Source organism: Agelaius tricolor, unplaced genomic scaffold, assembly GCF_023055355.1.
Source record: "Agelaius tricolor isolate 1412-34295 unplaced genomic scaffold, bAgeTri1.0.p SCAF_2, whole genome shotgun sequence".
Taxonomy (NCBI): domain Eukaryota; kingdom Metazoa; phylum Chordata; class Aves; order Passeriformes; family Icteridae; genus Agelaius; species Agelaius tricolor.
The window spans coordinates 52,744,425-52,768,216 of record NW_027269262.1 but is presented as its reverse complement, the minus strand read 5'-3'; the positions used below and the strand labels follow the sequence as shown (position 1 = coordinate 52,768,216).

Sequence of the window (23,792 nt, the reverse complement as noted above, 5' to 3'; positions counted from 1 at the left end):
TACACTTCTCTGTGCTCCCTAACACCTGGGAAAACCCCAGGTTTTTCTTCTTTGTGAAGAAAAATCTCAAAGAAAGGATATATGTGAATGCATCTCTGAACTTTGAATCCTTACTATTTTATTAAATGTAGTACAAATAATACAAGAAAAAAACCAATGCTAACAAAAAAGGGCACTTTGAATGTGTTGTTGAAAGACACAGGCAAATATTAAAGAGTACCTCTTGAAATCATCCTGAAAGAAAAATGTTTCAGAAAGAAAATCATCCCAAAAGAACAAGAAATCAGCATGTGTCAGAGAGAGTCATGACAGCCAGGGTGTCCCCTGGACTGAAAACACCCTCCTCATTCAATACCACTTAAAAAAAAGATTTTATTTTTTTTTGTATGTAACAAATTCTTATACTGTCTAAATAACACAGTTCTCTCTGATGGCTACTTCCTATCCAAGAATGCACTTTTTTGTCCTTTTCTCTTTTAATAAAATATTTCCTTTTAATACTTTTAACTGATTTCATTAAAATGCAGTAGTACATTTTTCACTTTCTGCTCCAATATCAATAATCACAATGAAGGACAAAACTATAAATAAAGGAAAAAAATTAATTCCTACCACATTAAAGGAATTCTGGACTAGAGGTTAAAAAATGGCTTTCTTAAAGAAACCATGGTTTTATATATATGATGTCTTATTTTAGTATCAGATTTCACAGACCCTTGTGGGCTTTAAATACATATGCTTAGAAAAATGAAGTAATGACTGTGCTACAGTCAAAAATGTACTAAACCCAAGAAAAACATTGCCACAAAATGTGCAATGTATAAAATGAAAAAAACCACCCCACCCTTCCAAATATTCTTGGCTTCAAGGTGGGTGAAGCTTAGAAGCTTACTCCTCAAGGAAAAAAAAAATTGTTAAGGTGGAAAGTAAAGTGACTATGCTGAACAAGACATAGTCAATAATCACTGAATGCCTTTTGGCCTCTAAAACTTAATCACTCTACACAAGGGACCTGTATGAAATTATCCCAAATTCACTTGTTTAATTTGGCTTTTTAATTGGCCAGTCTCCACAACTTTCCCTTTAGTGTTTTAACAATATCTTGTGTGTGTGTGTGTGTGTGTATGTGTTGTTGATATACAACTGGTTAGTCAAATGCAAAATAAAAAATACATTACAACCCACCCCACCCACCTCTCCTCCTTCCAAAGAAAAAGTTACTGCTATTTTTAAGAACATTCATCTCCAGCAAGTTTCATGCCCTCATATAATTTACACTGCTAGGAACTTGCAGACTAGTCCAACCTTCTGCTCAAAGCAGGAGCACCTGGATCTCAGCCTTGTCCACTCAAGTTTTCTGCAATCTCCAGGAATGGAGACTTCACAGCCTCCCTGGACCACCTTTCTCCTGTGCTTAACTGCTCTAACTGGGAAAGTATTTTTCTTAGTATCAAATCAGAATGTTTCATGTTCCAATTTCTATCAGCTGCCTCTCATTCTTTGCTTCTCATGCTGTCACTATGCAACCTCCAAGAAAAGCCTGGCTCTGTTTTCCCCACACAATACTGCAATCAGTTAGCAGTGGAGGGCCACAGGATCCCCCTGAGCCTTCTCTTCTGCTCTGTGAACAAGCCCAGCTCTCAGCCTCTCCTCACTTCCCATATGCTCCAGCCTCCAGCCCTCTTGGAGAACTTTCACTGGACTATGATGTATCAATCTCTTTCCTGGAATAGCAGGCCCAAAACTGGACATGGTTCTCCAAATGCAGTCTCACAAGTGCTGAACAGAGGGGAAGGATCAGTTCACTTGGCCTGCTGGCCACAGTCCTGCTAACACAGCCCAACATGGGCTTGCCCTCCTTTGCTGCAAGGGCACATTGATGGACTAACAGCTGCCTTGTTAACCACCAGGACTCCCAGGTAATTTTCTGCAATGCTGATTCCTGCCATGTTAGCCCCCAGCCTATGCCACCACAGATTACTATGTTCCAGGTGAAGAAGTTTGCTCTTGCCTGTGTTGAATTTCACAAGGCTCCTGTTAGCACAGTTCTCTGCTGTCTAGATCCCTCTGAACAACAGCCCAGTCTTCAGTGTACCAGCTGCTTCCTCTAAATCTGCTGAATGTGCACTCTGTCCCATATTCTAGGTGTTAAACAGCAACATTACCAGTAACAGCCTCAGTATCAATGTGTGAGCAACACCACTTAGTAACTAGCCACCAACTGGAGTTAGCACCTTTGATCAAAACACTTTGGGACCTGAAGTCAAAGCAAATGTCCATCTACCTTACTTGTCCACTTACTGAGCTCCTATATCATTGATCTGCTGTGAAGATACTATGGGAAATAATGCCAAGTGTCTTGCTGAAGTCAAGGTAAAAGATATCCACTGCTGTTGTCTCTTGCACAGAACCAGTCATCTGAACATAGAAGGTGAAGTGGCTGGTCAGGCACACTTTGCCTCTTCTCACTCAGACTGGCTTTCTGCCACACTAGCTAGATTTTTTGTGCATTATAATGAGCCATTCTCATTCACCAAGGGAGATAAAACAGCCTTCCTGGACCCTTTTGTCCATAGCTTGACCAGGGTGGTTGCCAACCTTCATACACTCAACCAGATCTTCCTTGTTCACGTGTAACAAGCCCAAGAAGCACATTGCCTGCATCAAGAAATTGTCTTTCAGGAACGTCCTGGCTTGCTTGCATTCCCCACAACTACTACAGTCTGCAATAAGTGCAAGACACCCAGCAGTTACTTTAGGGCCTCATCTACTTCTTGGCCAGATGGTCAGCAGCAGATGTTTACCCCAGCACTACTCATGTTGTTCTGCCTCAGGCTCAGTACTCATTCCAGGGCAAAGCACTGTGCACATCACCCCTCCTTTGCATGCACTGCACCTCTTTGTCAGCCTGCATCCCTCCATCTATGCACAGTAGCATCCTATTGTCTGCATTATCCCTAAGGTGCTCTGAAATTGTGCAGAGACTGCACAAAGAAAGTACAACATTTTTCTAATTATGTTTTTCCCCAGATACTTCCATGATGCTCCCCATGCCTTTACTTCTCTTCAAATTCCAGCAACCTTCACATTAAGTAGCTGCTTCAAAGCCCTCCAGAAAAGAAGACTGAGACTGTCAGCAAAGATGCTTTTACCACACTCCATGTTACGAATCCTGCCCCTATTCAGTAGTCCTTATTCCTCAAACAGGGTGCTATGGCTGTGCCTGTAACACCAGTCATGCAGCCAGACTTGGACTTGATAGATGGATGTGTCCTCTGCCACCTGAGAACTCCCACCTCACTCATAGGATTGAGAAAAACACCACCTGAGCATTTGTGCTCTTCACCCTTGTACCAGAGCCATGCAGTCACTTTTAACATATTTGGGCTCACCCCAGTAACATCATGGAAACCGCATGGATGAACACCAAGGGGTGAAGTCTGAGGGTCAGACAACCCTCAGAGATGTCAATCTGCAACATCTGTGGTTCAAGTACCCAACAAGAAGTAAAGCTCTGGCTATAGCAAGTACACCAGGCTGGAAGATGGGTGACTGTCTTGATATGATCTCAAATAACTATCACCCTCATTTTCCTCTTCATGTACACAACATGGCTGAGCCTCAGCTGGCTCTGATTGTTTCCTCTGATAATCCTACTGACCTCCCTCCAGTGCACTACACCTATGCTTCTCTGTAGGCAGAGAAGCTTTCTTCTATTGCTACAAGTCCTAAGTTTCCATCTTGCCCATCCTAGGAGTCTCCTTCCACAGTGAGCTTACAACTACCACATAGGTAGTCCACAACCAGTAAGTAGCCAACAAAAGCTGTCAGAACTGACAGAGTCAGATGCCTCCATAAGCTGGCCCCTGACATGCTGAAGTTTACCACCAAAGTTCCCAGAAAGAGGAGCTCCCAGGAGATTTTGCCTGAAGCTTGCTCAAGAAGCCTGGAAACTGCTGCAACTGCTCATTCTCTGATTAGCTGCCTCTGCTGGAGATCTGCAACAAAGTGACAAAATATACTGCAAAAGAACAACAGGACTTCTGAGCTGCTGCACCACCCACAGAAGAAGCCCGTGCAGCATCTGACAGTGGCTTCATTAACTCTGTTGCACAATGAAAAAGGGAAAAAAAAGGAAGAAGAAAGTGTTGCCAGAAAACCACTGTGAGCCAGGCCTAGATCAGAAGACCGAGTAGGATTCCTACTTTATCATGCTCTACCAGGACCATAATCCAGATGCAAGTCACAGCTTCCAGCCACACTTCTCCCCTGACTGATTAGAAGAATTTCCAGCCTTTCTTATCATCCACAGCAGGGATTTCTGTTACCACAGCTGTAATGGTTACAAGACACCACCCTGCAGTTATGCCAGCAATAGTGCATTTCTGTACCTTTTTGTAGGGCTGCTTTCACCAGCAAGATTTACACCAGGACTAATACTGGACTCATGTCATTTTTTATCAGCTCTGCCACTCAAAATAGCAGCTTGAGTGGCTACCCTCTAAGGCAGACCACATGTTTCAGTATCCATGACATGTTCTCCCCTCACACCCCTTTTTTCTTTACTTAAATCTTGATTATTTCCCCAAACAGCCATATGAATGCTTGTGCCAGCATCCAGGGAGGTGGGCAGCCCAGAACAGGAAAAGCAGCTTGGAGAGAAGAGGATTATTCTTTCGGTACGATATTGGTTTACAGTAACTGGAGAAGGATGGCCTCAGACTGACACAACTGGTTCCCATTTCAGACTCCTCGCAGCAAGGCCTGCATTTCACCTTTTGTCAGCGAAGGCACCGCGCTCCCTGCAGCCGCTCCCGAACCCAGTGCCAGATGCAGCTGGCTCGCCTCAGCCGTAACCCCTTGGGCTGCTGCATCTGGCGCCAGAGGAGGCAGAGGAGGGGAGAGGCGGGGGTACCACCCTGCTGAGGGAAAGCACAATTACCAAGCCTGATGGAGCCCCGCACGCCCACGTGTTCCTGTGCTGGAGCCTTTTGTCATGTTCTTGGCTCTCTCGCGTGATTTCAGTGCAATTTCCCAGTCGCTGCCACTAAAACCAACTGCAACTAAATTTATAAAACTCAAAGATGGGCCTATGAACATACATCTTCTTCTACCTTCCCCCAGTAATGAAAACAAAACACAAAAGGCAAAGCACAACTTGCTCTTAAGACGTATCCAGATTGAATTCTAAAAGGCATGTGATGTATGTCAGTGAAAATGCTGAAATTATGGCAAGATTTAACCACTTAAGGAAATAATAAAAGAGGACTGCCAAGCAAAGTACTATATATAGAACTTTACTAAGTACTACACAGTTTAAAACTATTCTTTTTATTTTATGAGAATTAAGGATTTATTTTTTCATATCAGAAATCTTTAAATCTTTAATATGTTACTGAATGTTGAGCTGTAATATGACATTACTTTATTAAACAATATTTCTTCCTGATAGAAACAACAGCATGAAAGTAAATTGCAATGCTGAATTTAAATGTATTTTTTACTTTTTTACTATCAAAAAATCCTACTCAGTTATCCCAATTAAACTGGCTCAGTAACTTAACCTCTTCTTAAAAACTGATACATGCCAACATGCTGCCTGCCAGAGTATACTATGCCATTTCAGCCACACCACCCACCCACCCAAGTAATCAGTCCAAATCAGTAAGCGAGTTCTTAATGCTTATTAGAATTTCTTTGGAAATTTTTACCTGGAAAATATGTATCTATTCACTGAATGGCACTGCTGAAATCAAAGTCGAGTTATTTTAATATAGGGATTTTACCACTTCTAATTGATGGAAAATAATTTCCAGGGTCTTGGTTACCACATATGAGCTCTTTCTGTCAGTTAAAAATTTTAACTTTTCTGCTAAAAGCATTCAGCTACAGATTCCTCAATCACAGTGAACTTGTTTGGACTTGATTCCTTTTCATTATTTTTGCTCTTATTTTCTTTTCTGTCTGCTTTTCTTCAGTTCTTTCCCTTATCCTTCTTTCTCTTCTCAATCTTCTATTTTTCTTCCTCTCTTTTTTCTCTCTTTTCTCTCTCCCACTGTACATTTTCTTTCCCTTTTAATTTCTCTCTTCTTTCTTTTTTTTCTCTCTCTCTTCTTCTATGTTCTGTTTTTTCTTTTCCACTTTCTTTCTTATTTTTCATTGTTTTCTCTTTTGTTTTCCTGTATTTATTTTCTATCCTCTTCTCTTTTCATTTGTCCCTCTTCTCTTCTTGATTTCTTATTTTCTCTTCTCTCAGTTTTCTTTTTGCTGCATTTTCACTTTTCTCTTCCTTCTCCTTTTTTCCTTCTAGCTTTATTCCTCTAATTTCTGTTCTCTTTACCTTATTTGTTCCTCTATGTTTCTCCCTTGCTTTTCCTTTCCTCCTGTGGTGGGTTTGCTTTGGCCAGCAGCCAAATGCCCACCCAGCCCTTCCCTCCCCCTAGCCAACAGGAAACAGGGAGAAGAGGGGATGAAAAACCTGTGGGTTGAGATAAAGACATGGAGATTGCTTACAAGTTACAGTAAGAGACAAAACAGAGTCGACTTGATGAAAATATATTTATTGCCATTTAAAAAAGATTTTGGTAGAGAGAAATAAAGACCAAAAGAATTTCAAATAACAGCTTTCCCCTTTCAGAGTCATCCTTCCTCCTTCATTCTCAATTTCTCAACCTTTCCCACTCTGAGTTGCACTAAGGGCTAGGGGTTACACTCAGTCCATAACTGCTCCTCTCTGCCACTGCTTCCTCCTCACAGTTTTTGTCTGCTCCAGCCTGGATGCTCTGTGGGCAACACCTCCTTCAGGAAATAGCCAAATGTCCCAGTGTTGTCTCCTCCCCTGGCTGCAGAGCAGATATCTGCTCTGGGGTGGCCCTCCACAGCCTTCGAGGAATCCTCCTCTGCTCTGGTGCCTTCCTTCCTTCTTCTCTGGCTTGGTTCCACACTCTATTTTTTACCCTTCTCTTCTGCCCGAGGGCTGGTTTTGCCTTTTCTTAAATATGTTACCCCAGAGGCACCACTATCTCAGCTACAAGGCTGTGTCTGGCCCTTCAGCCCCACACTGGCAGAGCATTGTCATGAACACTGGCAGAGCATTGTCATGAACACCTCTTCATTCTGTCTTTTCTTCTTCTTTTATTTCCCTTTCCTCGCTCCTTTGTCTTTCTACTTTCCCATCTTCTGTCTTTGCTTCCTATATCTTCTCTCTTCCTTATTCTTCTCCCAGTGTCTTCTCTCTTTCTCTCCTGTCCTCCCCACCTTCATCCTACAACTTCCTGTCCTGATAAAAGAATCATATTTCTTTTAAAGCAGAAATAAAATAATACTAAACCTTTTTTTTTATGAAGAAAGACCAATTGAAATCCCTAAATTTAAATTTAGTTTTGTCCATTTCTATTCAAAACCAAAGAACGTGCACCAAATCTTATACCTTCTAATTCGCCAAAATCTCCAGTTTCTTTTTTCCTTCTCTCCAGTTTTCAATTAGGACATAACTTCTAACTGAAGGAATTCAGAATTTTGAAACTAAATGTCAAATTCTGGCACACTTATGCAGAAGGCACATGTTTATTTTTAACATCCAAAACATTGCAACCAATTCAATAAGAGAAAGCTAGGACATAAACAAACAACCTACTTCTACACCTTCAATTCACATTCAGTTGAAAAAAAATTCTAAAGTCTGTCATATCATGTGAGAGAATAAATGAATAAAAAGAATCATTCCTTTCCTTACAGAAGAATTTCCTCATTATTCTTGTACTTGAAGAGTCAATCAGAACTTGAGAATGTTCTACTCAATCACCAAAACAGGTAGAAAAATCAAACTGATACAAAGAATAAGGAAGCCAGGAGTAATCATAAATAAAATTAAATCTGAAGCAAACTATTATTTTCTAGTAATACTTATTCCTAGAAAAATAGCTGTATAAGCAAGACCATACTTTTACCCTAAACATTAGAATAAATGTAACTACTACAACTTTGCTGACTAATACATGCCAATTATATGCATAAAATATTTTTGCTAAGAGCCCTTGCCTGTACGAAAAGCCTGAAAATAAACACAGAATAGGCAATCACAGTACACCCTGTACCTTAAAAAATATAGCAATGTATGATTTATTGTATTGTGTCAAATTAAAATATTTGTGTTGATGTGAAATGTTAAATTACGCTTGTAGTACGTAAGGGAGTTTCACTTGGCAAAACAGCATAGTAAAACTTTTTTTCCTTCCCTCAAAGGACCAAGCAGATACTTTTATTTTTGTGCTTTAACTTGCTCCAGCTGTTGCAAATTAGTCTATTAGTAGATCTCCTTATTCTTCCTTGACTTTAGACAGCTCCTTAGATCTGGAACTAGGAAACTTAAGTTTCTATTTAACTTATAAACAGATGTCAATCTAATTTCAAAATGTCACATACAATGTTTTCAAATTATAACAAAAGAAACCATCACATATTTTGTGAAAATATAGCATGGATAATCAAAAAAACCATTTCAGACTAGTCATTTTGATAGCCACATCATTCCACCTGAAAGGAAGCTTGCTGGAGTCCTTATTAAAGTCCCTTTGAATGAAAGAGATGAGCCACACATGCCAAAGAAACTTAAAATAACATGGATCACAAAAAAATTCAGTTGTAGCCTAAAATTGTTTTCTGTTTTCAATAAAAATTTAATGAGAAGTAGAATATTAAATTAATTAACAGTACCAATCATGTCATTAATTCCTGGATTGCAGCTTGGACACAAATAATCCTGGACCAACACTAACTTATATAGTTCATATCATTTGACTGAATGATATTATATCATTATATAGTTTATATCATTTGACTGAATGATATTTTGATGCAATATTTTACCTTTATATCAGCTACTACTGTAAACAGAGAAAGGTCAATGATTGTACTGGGTTTAGTCATGTTGGCTTTCGACAAAGGGGACAGATAGTCAGGAGTACAAATACACTTTGCCAAATTTTCACTGGCCAAGGAAGGATTCCCTGATAGAAAACAAGCAGTCTTTAACAAAACAAAGTAACAAATAAAAGCAAAACAACAACTCCCTGCTTGTCATATATTCTTTAAAGTATCATCTCAAAAACCTCCTTGCTGACACTTATGGGTCATAGCTTTTATTTCCTTTGGGATTACTGTTTTTTTTACATAATGATTTCATGTTTGAAAATGCTTACCCCTAAAGTATTTAGCAGTCTAGAAAACAAAAACTCCAGGTGTATTGGTAACATAAAAAAAGAAAGGAAGGAATAGCAAGTATTAGGGGCCATTTACAAGAGAGAATAGTTGTCTGGATCCTACACTTGTTTTATTTTATTTGCTAATTAAATATAAAAGCATGCCAGTGAATCTCTGAATGGTGTATCTCCATGGATTCTGATAGCAAATAACTGTGTCTTAAGCAAGCCCACTGAAACATTAACAATGCAGCAGTAGCTATGGATGCTGCAAGATCCTAAATAGGGTGACTCAGCTATGTGCACTTGTTTCTTTCTTGCTGGGAGGTAGTACTTACTGAAAAGAGCTACTAGAACACATTTTCCTTTCCTCATATTACAAATACAATAAGAACCAAAGGGAATGTGGGAGAAATCAATTTATCCTCTTTTAGTTATTGAGGGCAAACAGCAAAACAGTTCTTGAGGTCCATTCGAGCTCTTTCCCATACTCAGCTCTTGGAATAACTGAGCAAAGGATGTATTTGATTATAATTTTATGATTTCCAATTTATATGCATACAAGGGCATGTGTACATGTACAGTGGTAAATTTGTGTCTGTAGGTGTTATTTACATGCTCAAGCCCATAAACACAATTTCATACATGCAGATTTTTAGGTTTTTTATTTGTACTTTCCTTTGAGGTGTACATTTTGGTCCCCAGTTCTCTTTTAATATTGTAAATATCTGTCAGCCACACAATGACTGGTACTAGCATACAGCTATCATAAAACAGACTCAGTGGCCAATCCAAAGTTTATTTGGATTAGAAAAAGAAGACAGCTTTCTAAACTGCTGAAAGAATAGTCATACCTTGAATAAAACATTTTTACTTCACATGACAGTACATAAGAAAGCAAAATATGTTCAGGCACTTCTTAAATTCTGTTTTGAAATTACAAGGATGCATGTAATTTAATTTTACAGTAATTAAGACTACCTGTAAGACTCGAATAAAATGGAATTACTATCAGCTAGTCTTACAAAGAAAGGAAATTCATGTATGTAAAACATTTTCTGGAAAGTTATACCTGATCTTTTTCATTGTCCTCAGACAGTAAAATTCTGAGGCTTTTTGAGGGACTTGATTCTATAAAAATGTACTAAAAAAAATTAAATTAAATGTGCCAGTGCATAGCCATCAATCTCTAAAAAAGAACTAGTAAATTTCTCAGCTCATGCAATATGAACAGGAAAAAAAAAAACACCAAAAAACAACCAACCAAACAAAAAAACCTCTCACATATTTTTCTGTGGTTTTTCCCCTACAGCTTAGAAATGGTTTAATTACAGGTAGACTGAAACATACACATCCATATCTTTATAGAAACATAAAGACATCCACAGCAAACTATTCCAGAGAAATGAATTATTACTAGAAAATGATGCTTTCATAGAAAGCCTGACAATGTTTTCTTCTTTCACATTCAAGTAAAACAGATTTAATTCAGTCTGCCAGAAATGGCTATGCTTCTGCTCTGTGAAAAATATGCTAATGATGAAAATAAGGACTTGACAATTTACTGAATACTAAGCGGAAAATCTGTAATGAATTGCCTGTGTTGTAGCGTTCAGTTTAGTCTCCTTTTTTTTTTTTTCCCTCAGTTGCTATGGAATACTAGAAATAGCATAAAGAAGATTATACTATTTTGTGGGATGTTGTGCATGTCCCTTAAGACAGAATGCTTAGAAATAAAGACAAAAGTCAGCTGTGGGATAAATGAAATTCAAAGCAGTAATAAATAAAAGGCTTAAATACTAACTTTTCAATGCAAAAGGGAAATACAGAGAACAAAACAAATGCCAAAAAAATTCAAGCCCAACAAGTAAATCTCAATCAGCAACTAGCAAGTTGAAACCTAGAGTAATTCATTTTACACCTGCAAGGAAAAGCAGCTTCTTAGGTTACTTGTATGGTGCAACAAAAGCTCATAAATCCATTAAATGCAGGCATGTCTTCAAGTTCTCAGCCAGACTTCAATTTTCACTGCAGGTTTTAAGCCTTCAATAGATTAAACTCTTCTCCTAAGCATATTTCACCAGTGTACATTCAAACGATGACTCCTTCTAGCTAAAGTGTCTGTATCTGTCTGTGTTTGAAATTTTTATATATATGGCTGGTCCTGACAGGCTTATGTGTTGAATTGCATTTGTCCAAATACTACCTGAAGTAAATCCAGTAGATTAGTCTTGCCTTTTCTAAGCACAAGAGAGCTGAGCAAGGTTACCGGCTACTCAGCAAGATTCTTACATTTTGCCCCTAGCCAGCATCAGTTATATCTACTAGTTACATCAACTGCATTGATATTAAGCTCTCTTCCTTCTGATTTTTATTTCAAAACCCCTGGTTTATTACCTCTGTACTTTAGTGTTAGTATGTGGCAGACCTTCATTTCAGAACAATGATGGAAGGAAAAACACATTCTGTCAAATTTCAGTCTCCTAGAATATTTTTCAAAATTTTGTGTCTGGACAACTATTATGGGAAAGCTCTTCTATGTCCTTGCTTCTCTTAAAATGATGCTGGCAAAACAATCTGATTAAGGCAGTAGAATCAGAGAACTCATTTAATCTACTCACCTTTCACACAGTCACACAACTGCAGCCAGACTTTGGAAAAAAGGAAAGAAAACAGTCTGTAGACTGGAAAACTGCATCTCTTCAGTAATTTTTTTAAAAAATTGAGGCTTAATGCACTACACTATTGGAAACGTACTACATACACACAAAACAAAATAACTACCAAACCAAAACAAACCCCCATCCCAAAAAATTAAACCAACCCTAAAACTTCCACTGCTGGGAGGATGGATTGAAGATATGGTGAAACTTTGCTGATGTGACTTCAGAGAGTATCTGATTGTTTTGAACACATTTAGGTTTCTTGGATGTCTTTATTTTTGAAAAAGAGATACTATTTTAAATGTAGAATTACTCTTCAAAATACTGAAACATTATAGAAAAAAAGATCTGCAGCATATAATGTAGTTACACTGTCTAGGAAAAATATGGGAAGACTGACACAATATACTCTTTTGGTAGAAGATTTCTCTTTTCATCAGCCTTAACTACATTGTTGCTTTTCAGTCTCTTTTCATAGAAGTCTACACTGAGAGACACAACATAGATAAAGGCCAAAACAACTTAAATTCTTACATTAAACATAAAAATATATTGATAAAGAAATCACTAGACTATGAAAAGCAACACTGGAATAGCTGACAAATTTACATTATCTAGTCACAGCTAATGTCCACCTCATACTTCAAAATAAAACAACCTTTAACAGGAAATGATGTCATGACTGCACAAAACTACTAAATATTTTAAGATGTGCAGAGCTATACATTATTTCTTACATTTAAGTTGCTGGATTTCCACTTCTTTTAAAAAAAGGAGTATCTTTAACATTAAATTAACGGAAGTCTTAATTTCAGAATGTTAGGGTGTGATATGGAGGAAGGACTTGGGTGCACTTAAACATAAAAAATTTTTGCAGTATAGATCTTTAGAACTTGAAATGTTTATCACCTCACAAAATCTAACTCTCATAATTTTTCCCATTACAGGTAAAAAAATAAACTTTCAAATTTTTCACATATCCTCTGAATTATTATACCTTGAATATTTAACAATCATACAGGTCACTCTCCCTTACCAGGAAAGCATCAACCAAATAAAACAAAAGCTTCATACAGTGCTTTATACACAGATTAGGCTTGTGTGGAAGGAGCAGAAACCAAAATAGCACAAGTAAAATAGTTTAATAGCACCTAGGAGACAAGTGTGCCACACAGACTGGATTTCTGTTTTCCCAATCTTTGCAGATACGTTTTGCAGAACTGTTAGTAGATGGAAAGCAAGAAGGTTTATGGCAGACCTTCAAAAAATATTAAAATAAAAAATCAAGAAGGACTATTTCCTATAATTTATATGATAGAAGAAAAGCTGGTTATCATATGTTTTAGCATCCAAATACAGAGAAATATTGTACCAAATGGAAAACTGAAGTCCTGAACACTAAATGGGCAAAAATGCATATGGAAAAGTAACAGCAACACACTAATCTTAAAGGAAAGAGAATTGACTGTTCTTAAATGTCAGTTGACCCAAGAGTGCAGGAATGAACTTCAACATGATGACAAATCAAAGGCTAAGTACAAAAGAGGAAACCATATGAACTTTTCTAAACCATCAGTTGAAGGTCCCAGACAAGGTGAAAAAATGGAATTGCTTTATTTTCTCATAATTTGTCCTGGAGCCAAACTACGGCAGAACACTTGACTGGCCTCAAGTCCAAACATGAAATAAATACTGGGATGTTTACAATGTAACACTCAAGAAAATTTCAGGCACATTGGAAATGTGCCTGAGTGGAATTTGATTCTGTAAAGGAAGGGAAAAAGGATGACAGCAGATCAGGGTAACTGGAGACCATGGGGTGGATGACCCCGAATAAAAAAGGAGGAAGATTCATCTTGCAGAACCTCGTGGGACACGGGACTGCATAGAGATGGGAAATAGTAGATACTGCACAGGCAGCACCAATTTAATGGATGGGACATTGGGAGTGGAAAAGACAAGGACCAGGTTATATTCTTAGCTCTATATTTAGCTTTGATAAATACTACTTTGGTTCTGTCTCTACTCTCTTTTTACATATGCTCAATTAATACTCTTATCAGTAAGAACAGTATCCTCCAATGTATTCTGTGTCATACTCAAAAGGTGCTTACAGTTTAAGCTATGCCATTTATCATCTGAAACTCAAAATTAAATTCACACCTTAATTATAAAGATAGTTTTATAAGAACGACTGACATGCAGACTGATTTTACTGGACTGTTTAATAAAGTCCCTAGACAGAGACTCTGGTGTCCTGTGAAGGAAAGAAGAGCAGTATTAAAACAAACAAAACACTCTGGATAATTTCTAAAATATTAAAATATGGAGAAAAAAATTAGGATAATGGTGGCTCAGGCAAAAAAAAACCCCAACACATTCCAGGTAGTTAAATGTCTTGTATTTAAATATATCTTATATAGGTATATACAAAGGAAGATTCAGCATCACTAAAAAATTCTTCCTCTTTGCAATTCACTAAGTGCAAACATTTGAGGTTTTATGATTTTACATCTGGTCTACATCTCGCTCAAAACTAGTTTTCCAAATCAAAGGTGGGAATACTGCTGTCCAGATATAGGCAAGCTTTGAGCAGTGGGGTAATCACAATGCAGCAGAATGCAATCAAGAATTCACAACCCTGATCTTAGGCTTGAGTTAATACTTTAGCTGTTCTAGGGCTACATCACTGCCAAAAGCTGAAATAATTATTACAGAGGTGACAGAGGTGTGATTATGCAAGTTACAGTTCCAGTGCTGGAATGCAATATAGAAAACCCACTGGTTTTTACCAGGCTAAACTGCACCACACAACAATGCTGGGAATTGTCTAGGCAAGAAGGAGCAAGCCTGAGATTTTCAGCTGGCAAATTGCTGCTATCAGAATTGCCTACCAAATTAGGTGGTCTGTTGTTACACTGGAAAGAACAGCATTTCAAAGACATGTCTGAAGTGAATTTATGCAGAAAGACAGGTTGTACTGAAAGTTTGTTTCTTTCACTGCTTTACAGCCAAAAGCCACATCTCTAGATGCATGAAAATCAACCTAATAATGCCAGGCAAAAGAATTTGAATAGCTTTTGCCTTCTCTTTCCATCATGGCTTCCTTTCAGTCCATTGCAGGGAATAACTACCTTCAGACAAAACAATACACTCCCTTAGCTGAAGAGGCTCCCAAATAAATTCTATCAGACATATGCAACCACAAAAGCCTCCTAACTGTCCATGCTCTTCTGCTAGCAAACACAGCCTTAAGACAAAAACTGTGGTTCTTTCAATTAAATTTTTAAGTGTTTTTGGTAATTGCAGGGCATTTGGTTTTTTTCAAGTGAAAAATAAAAACTGTGACTTAATAATTATGAATTACAATGACATTTTGGAATGACTTTACAGAGAAAGAAAGTAAAAAATTCTCTGTCTATATGCACACAATAAAACAAGGAACCTGAAAACGATAAACAATAGAAGACAGTTGCCAGCTCATTTACCCTATTTACAGAAACAGTAGCATTCAGAAGGGATTTCTTTTTAAGTCAATAGCTCTAAGGATGAAGAATGCAAAGGCTTAAAGAGACACTGTCAAAAAGATCAAAGGATTCACAAGTGACAGTAATATTTTCAGGAGTCCCCTCTAACTTCAAAGCTAAAGACAAACCCTGCACGGATCGTGTGTTTTATTCCATTGATGACTCCATTCTGCAGTTCAAAGTGAGTTTAATTCTAGATAACCCACTAGTTTTATATTTTTGCACAAAGACTGTAAATCTAGTAAGAGTGTCTTTGAGATTTATTAGGGTCATACTTTGTGCTGCTTTCCTAGGCTCAGAAGACTTAATATGTTATGATATCACTCATGATAAATATTATCAACACTGTGGAGTGCACAAGAAACAGCACTATTGCCAGTGCCAGTGGCAAGCATCTCCTCTTAGTCTTCTGAAAGACTACTGTCACAACAATAAATCAATAGATAGCTTAGTCTTGCAAAGCAAAGGCAAAATATGCAGAGGAAAAAAGAGAGGAAGAAGAGGAGATATGACTGATGCTCTGATTCCCATAGTTGAAATAAGGATCACCAAAGAAAAATCAAGAGAATGAAGTTTGAGATTCCTACTGGAAAATGGAAAACAGAGTGAGACAAAGAAACTTTCAGGAAAACTCTTCTATGAATTACCTGAATAGAATAATGTCATGGTCAAGTTTGTTGACCATACAGAAGTCAATTACTCCAGCTGAATAGCAAAAACACTATGAAATTATCCCATTCCAGCATTCACAGTCCTGAGTCTAATGGAGGAGGAAAGCAAATAGCTAGCATAGCTGTGGGCTAAAGTTGTACTCCAAGAAATTAAGCAGCTTGTCCCATTTTGAAAGTTTATTGGCTTTTAACTTTACTGAGAATCTTTGGCTTTAATCTTATCCAGACAAGTCAATTCCCCAGCCTCACCCTGCACAGGAGAAAGGGAACTACAGAAAGCCAAGACATAATCTAGGGTTATTAGCATCAAAAATTTATCAGAGTTTGGCTGGATATTCTCCCCTAGGACTAAAACAATGGGTATGGCCCAAGTACTGAAAACTGTTCTAGAAAAATTAATAGAAAAACATGGATCAAGGGATATACTAGTTAATTTCCCTAGTTCAAGGCAGGATCAAGCAAATCTATGTAACTCCTGACAGACACATTGCTACACTGGGTTGTGGTGAGACCTACCAATCTTTCACATCTCTTCCATGGTTCATGACAGGAATTAATAATTCCTGTTAAAAAAAAACCCAAAAAACCAAAAACTTTGTACTTTCTAATTGGCATCTCCTCTTACTCCAATTTAAAGGCCTTATTTCTAGTTTTGTCCATAGCATTCAGGATAACTCTTTTCCTTTCTTTTGTGTAGCTGAAGATTTACTATGCCTATATTCAATCTTCTCTTCCTTAATCCAAACAACTAAGTCATACCAGCTTCTGCCTTATTTTTATCTCCCTGATAATTTTAAGTGGCCTTCAAGTAGTCCTACTCCTCACAAAGGTGCAGTGCTCCAAACAAAATGCAACAAGCAGATAGCTTACTTCTGGTAGCTCTGCAGGCAATTTCCAGGTAATGACAAAAAAGGACAAAACAAGAGGAAAGAGAGTCAGGGTCAGAAAAGCATCTGGCAAGTTTCTGGGACTGTACTAGGTTGACTTGAATCCATGGGGAAAAAGCAGCTAAAACACTGAGCATTCATGAAAGGATGATTCTTCATTTTCAGGAAAACAAGGGAGAACACAAAAAGAAGAAAAAGGGCTTCAGGAAATTAAACTTCAGCAAACTCACCCACACAACATGCACAAAGAAATTTCTGTAAGTACACCCGCAGAAAGGAAACTGACTTGCTCTTTCAAGAAGGAGTTGGCACTGAGCACTTACCCTCAAAGCACAGGAGTTCTAATGCCTAATCAGAAATGTGTATATGATTAGACAGCTGCTAAAACCAACACCAGGAACAAACATGGGAAAATTGATTAGATGACAATTAAATAAATTAGGTATTCTCACATCAGTTAAATGTGCTGAAATTCACCATAGATAATTAAAGCTGAATTGATCAGCCTCAGAATTATCAACAATAATTTTTGAGAATTTGTAGAGGATATCAGTGATTCCAAAAGAATGGGAAACACTAAGTGATTAGCTTTAAAAAAATTAAAAAGACAGGTCCAAAGGAGTAGAGATACAAAAACTGAATTTCAATTCCCACAAAATCTGGAATAAAAATTATTTGGAAGTATTTAGCAAATAAGAAATTGACTAATACATAGGCCTCAAGAAAAAGTTACTTCAAATGTATCAAAATATTCTTTGTGACATAGCAGCAGATCCTATGGCTAGAGAAGCAGCAGTAGGTACCATGTAGCTCAACTTAGTAAGTTTTTGGCTTCCCATGGACTTCTATAAGCAAAAAAAGAAATATAATGCTTCCAAGGAAAACAAGTTCTAATAAACAGATGCCACTTAAAGCTTGGAAAAGCTGCATGCATGCTGGATGACAGGAGTTCATTGTTCAAGCAATTTTACTGAATTTGAGAAATAGTCTGCAGAAAACCTAAATACAATTCAGTAGGGGAAATTTTAGAGCTTAACAAGAACAAGTAACAAAAGAAATGTAAGATGGAGAACAACTAGTGAGGCAGCAGCAAGGGGAAAAGGAGCACTGAGGCGAGAGAGTGGATCATACTCTGACTAGTAGTCCGTGTCACACAAGCAAAATCAGCAAAAGCTCGTGCTAGGGTATATAGACAGCAGGTGGTGAGCCTAGAAATTTACAGCAGGATAGGGAAATGCTTTCAGGACAGAAAATCCAGAGCATTGCGCTCTTAAGTGTGCTGCTGTCAGTTTTCCTAGTAAAGAGTATCCAGATTTCAGTGTCCAGGTCTGTTGGCCTGACATTGTTCACCATCAGCACAGGCATGAAAGTTAAGTAAGTAACTCTCCCTCCCACAGAAGAAAGTAATACATTTTCTACATCCCTGAAAGGTTTGCCTTAAAAGTTTTTACTTCTTCTAGGCAGCAGAAGAACTGCCTGCCTACTGACCATTTTATAACCAACAAGCATAACAGGAAAGATACTTAAGAAACAAAAATGAGTTGTTTCTTCCCCAAGATGTAAAGAATGAGGTAGGTGAATAACCTCTCACGGATATATATCAGTAGAGTTTTCTGGTTTATTTTCTAACATATATCTGCTTTTTAATTTGTAATTTAATCCTTTTGTATTTAATTATATGAGTAATACAAAAATAAATGTGCAACTTGATGCCTTTCTGGCAAAAAAAGAAAAAGAGCCTGAATAGTCTGACAGTGTTTTTTTAAAGATTACACATAATGACAATGAGATGGCTGGAAATCATACATTAGTCTTTCAGATTTACTATCACAGCAAAAAACTTTAGATTAATTAATGTTACAATATATATGAAAAATGACTAAGACAATTAACCTCAGTCATCTATAAATGGAAGAGTAGAGAGGAGAGTTTCTTAAGAACTTAATGTAGTAATTGCCAAGATTCTACTGACAATGATAATCAGTATAAAGGAATAAGTAAAGTGTATTAGAGTAGTAACATATTCCTGGCTCAAGTTCAGACTTGGAAGAATACACAAATCGATACAGAATAAAATATGCTAGTGCCATTCTGCTGCTTATGGCCAGGTGACTGCACATCATAAATTTACATCCCTTGCTCATCTTAGCTGGCTGCAGCAGAGAGACCAGCAAAGACCATCTTTAGTAGCAGCAAAGGCACCAACTGGCAGGAACGTACTGAAAGAAATTGCAGAGTGGGACGAAACGAACCGGAGACTAAATTCAAATACTGTGAAAACCAAACATTAGTGACATGCTGAGGCCTAATCAACAAATCTGTGTATGAAGTCAAACTCCTTATTGGCTCCTATAATGCGTTAGATACTCAGGTAACTCTGAAAGTTTGTCCCTAATCAATATTAAAATGCATCAGAAATGCAATTTTTACATTAAATCGGAAGTTAAATGAAAATTAGAATGCTTAGCAATCAATACAGAATCAACATTTTCTCATTTTACAATTGCAGAATTTAGAATATTTAGGTTAAGGACTTTAGGATGAAAATGTTTCAAGTATAAAGAACATTGAATTCTATCCTTCTGAATTTTCCAGAACTCATGACCACATACGGCATCCTGCAATCTACTGTGCTGTCACATAGACCTGCACGTACCATGAATAAAAATCAGAACTAATCTGAATTTCTTTCCTATTTTTCTGCAATTTTTGGTTTCTCAGCAACTGAAGAAATAAAAGATTATCTAGTTTGGAACTTCTTTAAAGGAATCTTTCTCTTACTACTCATTCTGCAGCAATTACAAAGGGCTTTGACTTTTTCTATGTTTAAAATATAAAACATTGCTTTCATTCCTTGCCATAGGTTTTCCACTCAAAATTTTATTCATGCACTGATCATGAAAACAAGAATTTTTTTAATTACAAAGAAATGATATTAGCAGGCGTTAGAGCCTCTCCCATGCAATTGCTTCATATCACAAGACATAAGAAGAAAGCAATTGATTCACTGCTGTGACAAACAGTATCTTAATAGAACAGATTTTCAAAACTGTGTTTTCTGGCATTTTTGTTGTTGTTGTATGCAAATCATTGCAGTATAACACATGTTTGGACATTCATTTTCAAAAGTTTTCACCCCCTTTCTTCCCTGGAATCATTGCCAAATATACTCGAAGCAATTTCTCAACAGGAACTAAAGCACTTTAAATCTGTAAAAGGTAGCAAATTCAATTTCACTTTCCATACCATCTCTTTTGCAATTTTATCAAAATATAGCTATTATGAGCCTGTTATGAGGCTGCCAATAATGAAGTGCATGGTTATGCTGTGCAAACAGTCACACAGATTGTGCTCTGTTCTGTTTCCTAGGAACAACAGTGAATTCAGTAAAAATATATCCCATGGTTACTTCTGGTTCACCTTTACATGGACTTTGAAGTTTTCTTGTTCTGAACCTTAGGTTCCACACTGGAAGAGCATAATTAAAATAGAAGCACATATCTCCCTGTGCTTTGAGACAGCAACAAGTATTAAACTATTGAACCAGAAACTTTTACTATAATATTTGAAGAAGAGGCAATTGCTTCTTGTAGGACCCCCCCACCAGCCAACCAGTTTTTCCTTATTTTCACTTTCTGCCCAAGTTTCCTCTTGAAGGTTACTAGACAACTTAGCAAGTAGACAGTCACCTTTGAGAAGAAAAAGCTGCAATGGAAGATAACTGATTATTTCCACACTCTCTGGATAACAGATCTATCCTCTAAAAGGGTAATTATTATCACTTGAATCTACACCCAAAGTATGGTGTTATCAAGCAAGTTGAGGTGCTGTATCAATTACTGTATCCATGCTCTGCAGACACAGACTGGCTCCCATTGTCCAAACCTCCCTCTCCTTCTATTCCCAAAACATCAGCACAATCTCTGTTACCATAGGCAACACCAGCAGGTCCTAACAGTGATTTAAGTGCCAGACCATAAACCCAAGTGAGAAGTGCACCAAGTTTCTTGCACTTTCTCCACGCACACAGTGGCAGAGGAAACCCAGCTGATGAGCTTCAGTCCTTAAGCAAAAATGAGATGCAGCACTGGGCTGTCTGAGGAAATGGCACTATCTTTCTAAAGACAGGCCATTGGACTGGAGCTGGCCCACAGACTCCTTTGGAAACATACAAAGTTAAGACAGACACTAACCCTTTTAAAAGCCCTGAACTGACAATCAAAACCCATCAACTGTATTTCCCACTTTGACACTGGAAATTAATTAAGCCAGCACTTGAAGTTTTGCAAAGATTATACACCATTCCTAGATCATTTTTACAGAGATAGCAGAAATTCAGAACATATAAACACTGACCTTGTTTCTTTTAACCCTTCTTTCTGAATGACTTCCAGTATTTGTTTTGCAGTCATTGGTGAGTTGGGATACTTTTCCAACGCCTAAAAAGAAATAACAAATGTAAGTGACAAGACACAGCTGTCCTGTGAATCTGAAAGATTATGTGATCATGCAGTTTTTATGCAGTCATTTGTAAAAGGCAGGGAATGACAGTGTTGAAACTGGAGTCCTCTGTCTGTTGGAAGGACAGATACAACCCAGGAAACTTCAGCAAGAAAAAGATTTACTTGCTGCTTTTGTGCATCATCTGTTACCTCTGCCTGGGAAAACTCTTACCAGGTTACAAATAAATGAGTTGGAATACACAACTGATTTTATGACACAGCAACAGATTTTCTTTTAGGCATGAGGGGAAATACATAAAACACAAGAGCCAAAAGGGGGAAAAAAATACCCACTAGCACTTTCTTAGAGTTTTATTACTTTAGAATTCTTTGAGGTCATTTGACTATTCTACACTTAGCTTTGCCATGACCTCAGAAAAAAAATTGGCTAAAACCTTCCATTTGTAGACCAGAAGCTACTGTAAGAATTGACACAGTGGGGTTTCAATTTTAAAATGCCTTTTAATTCTAAAAACAATGAAAAATAAAGTAGTCAGAACAGTCACAGCACACAAGATGCTAGATGACAGAGTGCAGTATATTTTTCCAGTTCAGCTCAGTTTTCCACTCCTTTGCCTTTTCCAATTGAGCCCAAAGTAACTCAGTCCTCTTTACAGATAGAACCATCTTGTAAGAATTTTTTTTTTTTTCTGATTTTCCACTTCCTTTTTGTTCCCATCAGTTTTATGCTGTTAAACAAACAGCCACTCTTTTGCTCCTGTAAAATGCCAGACTGATAGCCCTGGAAAACAAAACCCTTCAATCAGCAGTAAAAGGTGTGGCACAGGCCACAGCAATCAAGCTTCCCAGAGCATCTTGCCAATATATCTCAGTCAGAACTTGCATTTCTACCCTCTGTAACTATGAAATCAGTTTGGTCTAATTCAAATAATCCTGAACTTCTCTGTAGTGTTACTACCAAATAATGGCAATTGTGAAAGCAGCTACTGCTGTGTGGATACCTGCCCACTAGGAACTAGAGACACCACCACATCATAGCACACAAGTCAAACTGCAAAGGGTGCTGGCCAGGGCTGTAATTCAGCAGCTCACCTAAAGCCAAAGACTGCCTATTCACTACAGCTTGACCAGCTCAGTCCTTTTCTGCCATTTTAGTTCTGATTTCCTGCCTGTTCTCTTTCACAGCCAAAATGCAGTTTACCAAATCCTCCAATTCTTTGTTACAGATGAGCTTTTTATCCTTTATCTTTCAGTTCCACAACGGAAAAGGTATAGATGAAAGTTGCACTAGAAAGGTCAGGGAGCCGAACTGAGCTTATCTCGTGTACATCAGTAGGCAAGATTCAAAAGGTACCCATTAGGAAAGGAAAACCAAAAGGTGATTTGAAAGGAGAAAGAAGAGAAGGTTGGAAAGAGTAAATGTATAGCAATGAGCAAGGACTGAAGAAACTGCACAGAGCTGGGAAAAGGGCCATTGCACACAAGGGAAGAGAAATGATATGATGTATTAGTGACAGAACAACAATGACACATTGGAAAAATGACAATGCATATAAAGATTAAGGCTAGGATGAGAAAAGATTAATGGTGTGAAGAGACAAAAATGGAAACTTTAACCTTCAGAAAGACAAAGTACAAGGTAAAATGAGAATCCACCAAAATAAAGAGAAAAGAGAACCAAACTGGGAACATTCCAAAGGGCAAACTGGAAAGGACAGGAGAGGATACTACACTGTACTGGACACGGCTATGAAGGAAACTGTGTGCACTTGAAAGCGGGGTTACTCACTGTGGAGGATTCCCTGTTTCTCTTCCTGAGTACAGGCCCCTCAGCACACCTGGGCAGCTCCTCCCTGCAATTGAGAAAATTTGGGTAGCCCTGTCCCCTTCTCTACGACATCACATCCTGCTCTATAACGTCAGTAAAAGTGCCAAGTATTACCATGAGAGTTCGACGATAATGGGAAAGAAACAATAAAGCTAAGCAAACATCAGAAGTCACCCTGTCCTGGACAATGGGAGAAGGGAGAGCAGTTTGTGCTGAGGAAGCTGCACTGAACTGGCTGTGGAAACAATGGCCAGACATACGGATACGGAAGATCATCTTCACCAAACAACAATGAAACCAACAAGTAGGATGCATAACAGCACTACAGAAAGTTTAATGAAACCCACAGGGCAGATTTCAAATACCACAGTATGAAGTGAACACATTCAGGGTATAATGACAAATTGAAATGCAGACTGTTAGGCAGGCTGAAAGTGCTGGAGTAAATAATTGCCCATTGTGTGGATTTGCTTTACACTAGACATGTAGTGTGGGCTGCAGTTCATATACCCCACAAATTTAGTTCTGTTCATCTAACCTTTTAAACTCTGTT

General features: G+C 37.9%; 1 protein-coding gene across 4 annotated transcripts in view; it reads right to left on the bottom strand.

Moving 5' to 3' along the window:
• Positions 1 to 23,792, bottom strand: part of ASXL3 (ASXL transcriptional regulator 3) — a 128,117-nt gene that overhangs the window by 79,357 nt on the left and 24,968 nt on the right. For 2 of the 4 annotated variants that reach the window (XM_071418849.1, XM_071418863.1), the window contains exons 2-3: positions 23,201 to 23,264; positions 21,305 to 21,387 (exon numbers count right to left, since the gene is read on the bottom strand). In XM_071418849.1, coding sequence (XP_071274950.1) covers positions 21,305 to 21,387; positions 23,201 to 23,264 — 147 coding nt within the window. The remainder of the gene's footprint in view (positions 1 to 21,304; positions 21,388 to 23,200; positions 23,265 to 23,792) is intronic. The other 2 variants (XM_071418872.1, XM_071418858.1) reach the window with 1 other exon arrangement.